Here is a 12,479-nt window from a genome sequence, read left to right as displayed (position 1 = left end):
AACAGACTATGTCATAACTTTGCAAGAGATAAGGATATTTTATAAAATAACAAAATCAGTCAATGTAATACAACATGTCATTAGAATGAAGGGAAGAAAAAAAATCATGTCAAGAGGTGCAGAAAAGATTTTTTTCCTTTTTTTAAACTTTTTAAAATTTATTTTTTATTTATTGTCAGCATAAGAGTATTCATTATTTTTGCACCACACCCAGTGCTCCATGCAATCTGTGCCGTCTATAATACCCACCACCTGATACCCCAACTTCCCACCCCCCCGTGACTTCAAACCCCTCAGATTGTTTCTCAGAGTCCATAGTCTCTCATGGTTCACCTCCCCTTCCAATTTCCCCTAACTCCCTTCTCCTCTCTAACTCCCCATGTCCTCCATGCTATTTGTTATGCTCCACAAATAAGTGAAACCATATGATAATTGACTCTCTCTGCTTGACTTATTTCACTCAGCATAATCTCTTCCAGTCCCGTCTATGTTGCTACAAAAGTTGGGTATTCGTCCTTTCTGATGGAGGCGTAATACTCCATAGTGTATATGGACCACATCTTCCTTATCCATTCGTCTGTTGAAGGGCATCTTGGTTCTTTCCACAGTTTGGCAACCGTGGCCATTGCTGCTATAAACATTGGGGTACAGATGGCCCTTCTTTTCATGACATCTGTATCTTTGTGGTAAATACCCAGGAGTGCAATTGCAGGGTCATAGGGAAGCTCTATTTTTAATTTCTTGAGGAATATCCACACTGTTCTCCAAAGAGGCTACACCAACTTGCTTTCTGACCAACAGTGTAAGAGGGTTTCCCTTTCTCCACATCCCCTCCAACACATGTTGTTTCCTGTCTTGCTAATTTTGGCCATTCTAACTGGCATAAGGTGATATCTCAATGTGGTTTTAATTTGAATCTCCCTGAGGGCTAGTGATGATGAACATTTTTTCATGTGTCTGATACAAAACTAACTCCTTTTCATGATAAAAATACTCACAGAGCTAGGGGTAGAAAGGTACTTCTTGAACATAATAAAGAGTTATGGTACACTCTCTGCATAACATTCATTATGATAGACTGCAATTGTGCTGCCTAAGATCAGTGGTCTGAGATGCCCTCCCATCACTGCTATTCAAATATGCCCTTGACAGAGCAAGTAGACAAGAAAAGGACAAGAAAGTCACCCAAATTGGAAAATGTAGAAATAGTTTGATTTTCATATGATGTAATTCTCTATGGAGAAAATCCCAAAGAATTCATATCCCAGAAAGAAACTACTAGATGTAATAAATGAGTTCAGCAAAGTTGCATGGGAAAATATCAATGTGCAATTATGTTCCATATGGCAGCTATGAGCAATCTGTAAATGAAATTAAGTAAACTATTCTATTTACAACAGGATCCAATTAAACTGAGGATTTGAAAGACATGTACACAGGACACTACAAAATAGCTGAAAGAAATTCTGGGAGACCTAAATAAATAGAAAGATATCTCCAGACCATAGATTGTGATACTTAATCTTATTAAGAGAATACTACTACTCAAAGTGATCTACAGATTTGATCTAATCCTTATCAATGGCTCAATGGCTTCTTCTTTTTATAGAAATGAAAAAGCCAATTTTCAAATTCATATGGTAATGTTACGAGACCTTGAATTGCCAAAAGAACATGAAGAAGAACAGTTTGATGACTCATACATCTGTGACCAATTCATTTTTGACAAGGGTGCCAAAACCATTCAAACAAGGAAAGAATAGTTTCTTTAGCAAATAATGTTGATTCTGCTAGATTTTTACATGAAAGAGAATGTATTTCAGGCTTCCTTACACTACATACTGAAATTAACTCAAAATGGATCAATGGCCTAAATAAAGAACTAAGAACCATAAAAATCTCAGAAGAAAGGAAAGGCATAAATCTGCATGGACTTGTAATTGGTAATGAATTTGTAGATGTGACGTGGGAAGCATGAGTAACAAAATGAAAAGTAGATAAATAGGACTTCATCAGGATTAAAACCTGCTCTGTATCAAAGGGCATTATGTAGAAAATGAAAGGACAACCTATCAGGTACAAGATAAGCATGTCCTCTTACTAGGCCCTCTTTGCCTCATACTGGAGGTCCTAGGTAAATAATAGCAAAGGGAATAATAGGCATATAGGTTAGGAAGGGATCAATAAAACTGCTTTTGTTCACAGATGACATGATGCTCCAATACAAAAATCTGAAAAAGAAAAAACAAATAAAAATTCCTGTAACTTTAGTAAGCAATTAGTGCAATGTCACAAGATACAAGTTTAATGTATAAAACCAGTCTTATATATAAACAATTCACAGAAGAATGTGAAATTAAAAACACTATGCAATTTATGTTAGCATCACCAAAATTGGGAATAAACCTAAAAAATATGTACAAGATCCATATATGGAAAACTACAAAGGTCTAATGAAGGAAATCAAAGATCTAAATAAGTGGAGAGAATATGTTCATAGATAGGAAGAGTCAATATTGTCAAGTATTTAGTTCTCTCTAAATTGATCAATACATTCAATGCAATCACAATAAAAATCTCACCAATTTATTTTGTAGATAATTATGCAATGATACTAAAATTAGCATGGAGAACCAAAATTCTAAAGAGCCAACCCAATATTGAAGATGAACCCAATATTGAACTTCAACCCAATTGAAGCCAACCCAATATTGAAGAAAGTTGGAGGGCTGACATTACCAACTTGATTACTTATTATAAAGCTACAATAATCAAGATGGAATGATATTGGCAGAAGATTAGGAAAAGAGTCAACATAACACAATAAAGAACCCCAAAATAGACCCACCTAAATTTAGTAAACTGATGATTCACAAAGAAGTAAGGATAATTGTATAGTGAAAACACAGACTTTCAAAAAATTGTGCAGGAAAAATGGATATCTGCACACACACACACACACACACACACACACACACACACACAATTAGGCCAAGATCATAGACACTTAAAGAAAATTAACTCCAATAGACCACAGACCTAAATATAAATGGCAAATGGTAATGTATAAATCTTTTAGAATGTGATATCAGAGAAAATCTAGATGAAATGGAGTGTGGTGAAAACTTTTAAATTGCAAAACCTAAGTTGTATTCTATACAGAAAAAGAAGTTGATCAGTGTGTGAAGCTGAAATTGAAATTTCTGTTCGGGATAGGCACTGTCAAGAGAATGAAAAGAGGAGCCACAAGAACAAGAACAAGAGAAAGTATTTGGAAGAGACCTATCTTTCATTTTTCCCCCTGCTTTAGTAGTTTATTAATAAGATTATAGTTACTGATTTCTGAATAGTTAACCACCTTTGCATCCCCGGATAAATCCTACTTGGTCACAATATATTCTCATTTTTAAAAATTTTATTGTGTTATGTTAGTCACCACATAGTACTTCATTAGTTTTTTTAAAATTTTTTAAATTTATTTTCAGCATAACAGTATTCATTATTTTTGCACCACACCCAGTTTTTGATGTAGTGTTCCATGATTCATTGTTTGCATATAATACCCAGTGCTCATTGCAATACATTTCCTCCTCAATTTTTAAAACAGTTATTAAAATACACAAATAAGCACTTTATACACACAAATATACACAGTATACAAGAATGCTAGAATTTAACAGTAAAAAAAACAATAATTTTTTAAATCCAGAAATAATGGAGGTTTTATTTTCCCTTTTTTATCCATAATTGACAAGAATGTTATTTTCTTATCATTAAACGTTTAATAGATTAATAGTGTTTTATGCTAACCTCTGGCACATTATTTATTTATTTATTATTATTATTTTTAAATTTTTTGACAAACATATAATGTATTATTTGTTTTAGGGGTACAGGTCTGTGATTTATCAGTCTTACACAATTCACAGCACTCACCATGGCACATACCTTCCTCAATGTCCATCACCCAGTCACCCCATTCCTCTCATTGCCCTCCCTTCTAGCAGCCCTCAATTTGAGAAGGCCAGTAATTTTAAAATGGGCTAACCCCTCAACACAGAAGACAAACAGATGGCTAATAAGCATACAAAGGAGCCAATAGTAGAAACATTTCCCCAGTATCTACCTCAGCCTCCAGAAGATATGCTGCCTTTTACTGGGCCAGGACAGGAGCTGGCACTCTCCCAGGCACTAGCACCTCTGGTCTGGCATTGGAACACTCTGAAATGACCATATCTGCAACACCTAGAATGAGGGATGAGGTACTGGGGCCATGTTTTCAATGAAGGAAGAGATTCCCACCACCCCAACTTTGCTCTTCTATAAAACATTGTTATACATGTAAGTCCTAGATCTAGGTGTTGGTGCTACAGTATGCTCTGAGTTCCTCAAGGACAAGTTGGACTATTGTGGTAGTGACTGGACACCTACAGCTGTCTTCACATTCATCTGTGATTACTGAACGTGTTTATATGGTAGGATGTGTCTTTTTCTGGAAGAAGAAGTAGATGAGGTAGCTGAGGTAGATGCTGGGGAAATGTTTCTACTATTGGCTCTTTTGTATTCTTATTAGCCATCTGTCTGTCTTCTGTGTTGAGGCGATAGCCCATTTTTAAATTATTGGTCTTCTCAAATTGAGGGCTGCTGGAAGGAAGGAGAAATGACTTCAATACCACCAGACACAATGGATGACCAGAGTGCAGAGGGCACTGAGCTGTTCAGAGGCTTCAAGACAGTGAGGTCTAGGCACAGATAGGAGGTTTGTATTCAGCAAAAAGCCGACTTTCATTTCATGGCTGTCTAGGCTTTGATGAACAACTTTGTTCACCTCCTTTCTTTTCTTCCTTCTCTCTAGGAATTTGAGAATTTCATTGCCAAATTTGGAGACTCTGGTTTTGTCCTTGTGGCCCTGGGCTCTATTGTGAGTATATATCAGTCCCAGGAAGTTCTCAGGGAGATGAACAGTGCCTTTGCTCATCTGTCTCAAGGGGTGAAATGGAAGTGTAATTCTTCTTATTGGTCCAAAGATGTCAAATTGTCTGCAAATGTGAAAATCATGGACTGGCTTCCTCAGAATGACCTCTTAGGTAAGAACTCTTCAGTTCTACTCCTCTCTTTCCATTTATTTATCTTTAAGTTTCCACTGTGGAACCCCACCAACATGAGGAAGGGCATCTAGTATCTAAAGATAATCTTGAGAGGACAGGAATGGAGCAGTCAGCTGGAGTTCTTGGGAAATCAGGCTCTGCTTCCCAAATGGCTAAACCTGCCATGTTTTCTTTCTTTCTATTCTAGTCCTGATACCTGTGGCCAGAAATGATATAATCATCAGGTTATTTTGACCCTACACTACTTGGCAAAGGCCAAGGTAGTCCAGACACAAATGAAGACAGTTTGTGAACTCTGAGAACATATATTGGGGTTCTTGTTGCCACTGTGGTTCCTAGCCTCTTGAGTATCTGTTAGGCTGAGTGCCACTACAGACACACACTCCCACACATTTTAGTATATTCTCCTACCCTGCAAAAGATGTCCTCATGCTCTCACAAAATTGATATTTATCATTTGTAAAGAGTGTGCCAAAATATTTATATGTAAAGCTGAGTAAACTGTCAGCTGGTTATTTGTTCCATTGGTTCTTTGGTAACAGAGAACTCCCTATACCCCAATACATTTTCTTTGTCCTTTGTGTCACTTTTTGGAGCCCATCAGTACCACAACCACTTCCTACAGCAGAGGCTCATCCCCCAATTATGGCTCACAAATATATTGGAACTTAAAATAGAGGGTTCTGCACATTTATTCAGAAGGCTTGTTGTAGGTAAAAAGGATTCTGATTTTCAAAAAAAATACAGATAGATTCTGATGCACATCTCTATTGAGAGGCAGTGTTTGAGATGAACTCTTCATTATCAACACTTGTTTTAGTTTTCTCTAAATATGAGTGGACTGAGCACACAGAAACTAGAAATACTAAGTTGGGTGGTCTATCATAGCTTACTTTATAGGATTTCTTATGAACTTGAGGAGAAAACACATATAGTACAAGTTTGATGAGTGCCACGTGAGATGTGATGTCAATAAAAGTGTTAACATTTCAGATAAGGGGGAAGTGAAAAGGAAGTGAAGGGGAGAGCACAAGACCGGGAGAGCACAAGACAGAGACAGTCAGAGATAGAAAACCAGAGAAGATACAGACAGAGTGACACTAGGAGAGAGTAAGAAAGGACAGAGATAATAGAAGGAAGGTGAGAGACAGTGTGGAGAGAGAATGATGGATGCATGAATGTATGGATTAATGGGTCAATGGGAAGAAGAACATGTCTTTCTTAGCACTGTTCTCTGAACTTTTCCTGGGTTTTGCCTCTTAAATATATTGGTTTAGAGGAATCTCTGTACAGAGACAAGGTCAGAATTTTATATCTTGGAATGTGTGTACTAAGTGTGTCCTAAGCTAAATCAATAAATACAAGTTTACAACATGCTTTAAGATCCCTTTGTAGTTTTTCTGTCCTTGGAAATTTGTCTGGTATTCTGAAAATTTTCACCCTGAAATATTTCCTGATTTGCAACAGCTCACCCACGCATCCGTCTCTTTGTCACCCATGGTGGATTGAATAGCATAATGGAGGCCATCCAACATGGTGTACCCATGGTAGGGATTCCTGTCCTTGGAGAACAGACTGAAAACCTGATCCGAGTAGAAGCCAAAAAGTTTGGTGTCTCTATCCAACTTAAACAGATCAGGGCAGAGACATTGGCTCTGAAGGAAGTCATTGAAGACAAGAGGTATGGAGCTCTCTGGCCTTATGGTCACTTTGGATGAAACAAACTGTCAAACACATAGGGCACTATATGGTTCTTTTTTTGTAATGAAAGATAAAACTTCAAGATGTGGAATATTAGGTGTGTAGTGCTGACACCTGACATGTCTGAGAACAAGGCAATGCAGGTTAGATGTTGAGAACAACTTCTTCCCTAACTGTTGTGACCATCTCGAATTATTTACACAGGATCTCTGAGAGTTCTTCTATTTTGGGAGTGCTTATAGTAGAATTACACTGAGGCAGGAAGTTGCCTTCTTGTCCCCAAAATGCCACACTGTTTCTGGATTCAGGCCTTTGTCAGTGCTGCTCCCTAGAACATGCTTCCCTTCTCTTCCCAGGGCTAACTCATCTGACAGCCAAACTCATCTTCAATGTCTTCTCCTCAGAGAGGCAGGCAGTCTTTGTCTGACTGTCCTAAATACACCAGTTTCCCACTTTTAATCATAATTCACTTTTCCGTCTTAACCCTTCACAGGATCAGTCACTACCCCCATTTCTTTCTGTTTTAATTCACTGTGTGTTCCTCACATTAGAAAGTAGAAAGTAGCTCCCCTGGATGGTCAAGTGTGTCTCTTTTTTCTCCTGTGTTCCCAGGGCCTAGCACAGGGCTTTCCAGAAAGTAAGGTGGGGTGTATTTCTACTAAGTGAGTCAGTAAAAGGTTCCATGTTCTCTTATGTAAATTGCCATCCAGCATAAAGATGTGGTAACCATGATAAACTGAATATCTTATTAGGGTCTCAAGGTCATTTACCCTGATTTGGGTTTATGTTATATCACATATATTCATAAATACTTTTTCCTTTAGCCTACCAAAAGCTCCCTGGATAGAGACTCATCCTTAAATTTAGTCACTTTTTTAATAATTTGGCACTTTTCGCACTAGGCATGGATCTTTGCATGGATAGACCAGTTAGAACTTTTCCATGAGACCCAGCTAGACTGTGATAAGGCCAGGTCAATATCTTTTCCTTGAAACTGAGTCTTTTGTGCATATGCATGAAAGTGTGTGTGTGTGTGTGTGTGTGAGATACAAGGTCTCTAAGACTTCTGAGACCACATGAGTAACGCCCAACCTCTGTCTCTGCTAACAGGTACAAGTCAGCGGCTGTGGCCGCCAGTATCATCAGGTGCTCCCACCCCCTGACCCTTGCCCAGAGGTTGGTGGGCTGGATCGACCACATCCTCCAGACAGGGGGTGCAGCCCACCTCAAGCCCCATGGCCTACGGCAGCCGTGGCATGAGCAGTACATGCTGGATGTCTTCTTGTTCCTGCTGGTGGTCACCCTGCGCACACTGTGGCTCTGTGGGAAGCTGGTGGGCATGGTAGCCAGGTGGTTGTGTGGAGCCAGGAAGCTGAAGAAGGCCTGATGGAGGTGCTGTCTTGGTGGAGGTTTGGGGAACCACTTGTTGTAGAATGCTTTCCCTAGCACAGGGCAACCCTAGTGTCTTCCCTATATTGGCACTTGAGGGTTGCACAAAATTTCTTTTCACTATTTTCTGCCTGTGTTTAAGAATTCTTGTGAAGCACTCTTGGGATTCTTCTTTTGAATTGTGGTAAAATATATATTTTATAAAATTTATCATTTTATTTATTTTTTTAAATTTAATTTTATTTTTTAGTGTTCCAAGATTCATTGTTTATGCACCACACCCAGTGCTCCATGAAACACGTGCCCTCCTTAATACCCACCACCAGGCTCACCTCACTCTCTACTCTACTCCCCTCCAAAATCCTCAGTTTGTTTCTCAGAGTCCACAGTCTCTCATGTTTTGTCTCCCTCTCCGATTTCCCCCAATTCACTTTTCCTTCCCTTCTCCTAATGTCCTCCATGTTATTCTTTTTACTCCATAAGTAAGTGAAACCATATGATAATAGACTCTCTCTGCTTGACTTATTTCACTCAGCATAATCTCCTCCAGTCCCATTCATGTTGATACAAAAGTTGGGTATTCATCCTTCCTGATGGAGGCATAATACTCCATTGTATATATGAACCATATCTTCTTCTTTTTTTTTTTCTTCTTTATCCATTTGTCTGTTAAAGGGCATCTTGGCTCTTTCCACAGTTTGGCGAGCTGTGGCCATTGCTGCTATGAACATTGGGGTACAGATGGCCCTTCTTTTCACTACATCTGTATTTTCACAGTAAATACCCAGTAATGCAATTGCAGGGTCATAGGGTAGCTCTATTATTAATTTCTTAAGGAATCTCCACACTCTTTTCCAAAGTGGCTGCACCAACTTGCATTCCCACCAACTGTGTAAGAGGGTTCCCCTTCCTCCACATCCTCTCCAACACTTGCTGTTTACTGTTTTGATCATTTTGGCCATTCTAACTGGTGTAAGGTGGTATCTCAATGTGGTTTTGATTTGAATCTCCCTGATGGCTATTCATCTCCCTGATGAATATTTTTTTATGTGTTTTTTTTGTATGTCTTCTTTGTATTTGTATGTCTTTTGTATGTCTTTTTTGTATGCCTTCTTTGGAGAAGTATCTATTCATGTCCTCTGCCCATTTTTTTGACATGATTACCTGTTTTGTGTGTGTGTTGAGTTTGAGGAGTTCTTTATAGATCTTGGGCATCAGCCCTTTGTCTTTAGTGTCATTTCTGAATATCTTCTCCCATTCTGTGGGTTGCCTCTTTGTTTGTTGACTGTTTCCTTTGCTGCATAGAAGCTTTATTACAAGGCTGTGATCACCAAGACAGCATGATACTGGCACAAAAACAGACACATAAACCAGTGGAACAGAGTAGAGAGTCTAGAAATGGACCTGCAACTCTATGGTTAAATATCTCCGACAAAGCAGGAAAAAATATCTGGTGGAAAAAAAGATGGTCTCTTCAATAAATGGTTCTGGGAAAATTGGATATCTATGTATAAAATAAAACTTGACTACTCTCTTATACTATACACAAAGATAAACTCAAAATGGATAAAAAACCTCAATGTGAAGCAGGAATCTATCAAAATCCTAGAGAAGAACATAGGCAATCAGCTCTTCAACATCAGCCACAGCAACTTCTTTCAAGACATGTCTTCAAAGGCAAAGGAAACAAAAGTGAAAATGAACTTTTGGGACTTCTTCAAGATAAAATTAACCATTTTAAACTTTTAGTGTGTATGTGTGTTTATAATTCAATTCTTAAATTTTTATGAAATCTCTGAAATTTATCTCTGGTAACAGTTCCTTCAGAGGCAGACTTGAAGCTTTCTCTGTCTTGTCATGAGAATTCATAGCCATGGTTTTTCCCCCTCATAATCAACAAAATGACTGACAGATAGCTTCCAGCTGATGAACCCTATTCCTACTCCCACCATGTCATCCTCTCAAACACTTGTAATTCAGTAAGGCCAACTTTGTGTCTGCTTCTTTTTGAGTTCCACTTCCATCCAGGGATTCTGATCAAAGGCAGCCAGTGAGCCAGGCTGATGCCTCCAGTCTCATTTCATCAAAACCTTCTCCATGGAGCAGTCTGTCAGCAAGGCCTTGATGGTATGGACATCTGATCTCATCATTCCCTGGTTCAGATCCTTTGTTGGCTTCCATGGCATGGAATACAAGCCTTCTGTGATTTATTTCTAGCTACTACTCCAAATGTATCTTGAAAAATCTGCAATAGATCCACACAGACATGCTCACTTGATTTATGAATAAGGTGCAAAGACCAGTCAATGGGAAAAGAAAAATCTCTTTGGCAAGTTGGAAGAGTCTTTGATTTTTTTTAGTTACCTACATCAAAGGGCACTGACTATTACTGTGTACCATATACATAAACATTAACCCAGAGTGTATCATTGATCTAAATGTTGCTATGAACATTCTAAAGGAAAGTCAGCATAGTCTTTTTTTTTTTTTTTTTAAGATTTTATTTATTTATTTGACAGGGATTACAAGTAGGCAGAGAGGCAGGCGGGGGTGGGGGTGGGGGTGGGGGAAGCAGTCTTCCCACTGAGCAGAGAGCCCGATGCAGGGCTCAATCCCAGGATCTGAGATCATGACCTGAGCCAAAGACAGAGGCTTTTACCCACTGAGCCACTCAGGTGCTCCAAGTCCCTGTAGTCTTAATATTGTGGAGATTTGCTCTTCAGATCACATAAGCTCAGCTCAAATCACAGAAAGAGGGATAAATTGGATTTTACCGAAGTGAAAAACTTTCAATCTTCTAAAGGCATACATGAGAAGACAAAAATTAAACCATAGACTAGGAGAAAATATTGCCACACATTTTTCAAAAAAATTGTATCTAGAATATCTATACATTATTATAACCCATACAAAAATGGACAAAAAATGTTGAACGCTTCACAAAAAAGATATGTAAATGGCCAGTAATCACATGAAAAATTACTTATGTAATTACCCATGCAAAAGAAGGTAAATGAAATACTTGTTGTCTTAAGCTAGTTCTCCTTAATTCAAAAAACTAGCTCTTTCTGAAAAGTAGATTTCGTATTTTGAATATCCTTAATATGAGTACATTTTACCCAGTTCAACAATATGGCTCAGCTAACATTGACTGATTTTATGTTTGTAGAAGGCACCATTCTGGGCCTTTGGAAGATGCAGATTCTTTGCTAAAAGTGGGCTTAGTGGACTAAGGGCAGGGCAGCAGGCCAAAGTTGAATCTTAGTCTGGAAGAGGATTCAGAGGATCTTGATATAATCTACCTAAGGAGGGAAGTTTTTTTCTACCTACTCCAACACATCATATTTTTTGTATCCTTCTGTCTTTGACCTAGCTCTGTCCTCTCCAAGAAATGCCATTATGCTTTCACTGGAACAAAAAACTTCCCCGTGTTCTTCCTAGCAAAGATTTATTTCACCTTTATGTTCACATTAGCGTGACTAGACTTTACTTTGGTGCCTGCAACAGAGCTCACCGTATATCCTCTTTTGAAGCATTTTTTTTTGCTATATTGAAATTTTTAACATTTATGTGTCTGTATTTAGATACTCTAAGACCCTGACAGTCAGGAATGGGTTCTATTTATCTTGTTGTTATAGCACATGGCATGGTAGCTTGAACAAACAATACTGAAATGACCAGACAATCTTTTGGAAAAAAGACCATATTTGATCCATATTTCACAACATATCTAAAAGTTGACTTTAAACACATTAGATATTTAGTACAAAAACGACAACATACTGAGTCTAACAGAAAATGGTGAATTTCTCCATAAGAAGGGTATATGGTACGACTTTCAAAATGCGACTTAAAAATCCTGATGCCACAAAGAAAAGTCAACTAATGTAATTTGACAACATTAAAGCTTTTTTGCATGGCTAAATAACCACAAGTCGGGCCAAAATACAAACTCAACACTCAAAAAACTAATAATGCAAGAGACACTTCTCCAGAAAAGACATACAAATGGCTAACAGACACATGAAAAAATGCTCAACATTACTAGCCATCAGGGAAACACAAGTCAAAACCACAATGAGATGCCACCTTGCACCAGTTAGACTGGCTAAAAGTAACAAAACAGGAAGCAACAAATTCAAGGATGTGGAGAAAGGGGAAACCCTCTTACACTGTTGGGAATGCAAGCTGGTACAGCCAGTCTGGAAAACAGTATGGTGGCTCCTCAAGATGTTAAGAATAGAGCTACCATTGGCCCAGCAACTTCACTTCTGGGTATTG

General features: G+C 38.3%; 1 protein-coding gene across 2 annotated transcripts in view; it reads left to right on the top strand.

Moving 5' to 3' along the window:
- LOC132027749 (UDP-glucuronosyltransferase 3A2-like) overlaps positions 1-8,196 on the top strand; it is a 28,708-nt gene extending 20,512 nt beyond the window's left edge. For both annotated transcript variants that reach the window (XM_059416490.1, XM_059416491.1), the window contains exons 6-8: positions 4,856-5,087; positions 6,576-6,789; positions 7,920-8,196. In XM_059416490.1, the coding sequence (XP_059272473.1) occupies positions 4,856-5,087; positions 6,576-6,789; positions 7,920-8,196 (723 nt within the window). The remainder of the gene's footprint in view (positions 1-4,855; positions 5,088-6,575; positions 6,790-7,919) is intronic.
- Positions 8,197-12,479: the final 4,283 nt, after the last annotated feature.

Source organism: Mustela nigripes, chromosome 12 (genome assembly GCF_022355385.1).
Source record: "Mustela nigripes isolate SB6536 chromosome 12, MUSNIG.SB6536, whole genome shotgun sequence".
Taxonomy (NCBI): Eukaryota; Metazoa; Chordata; class Mammalia; order Carnivora; family Mustelidae; genus Mustela; species Mustela nigripes.
The sequence above is the reverse complement of the archived record's forward strand: the minus strand, read 5'-3'. Positions and strand labels throughout refer to the sequence as shown.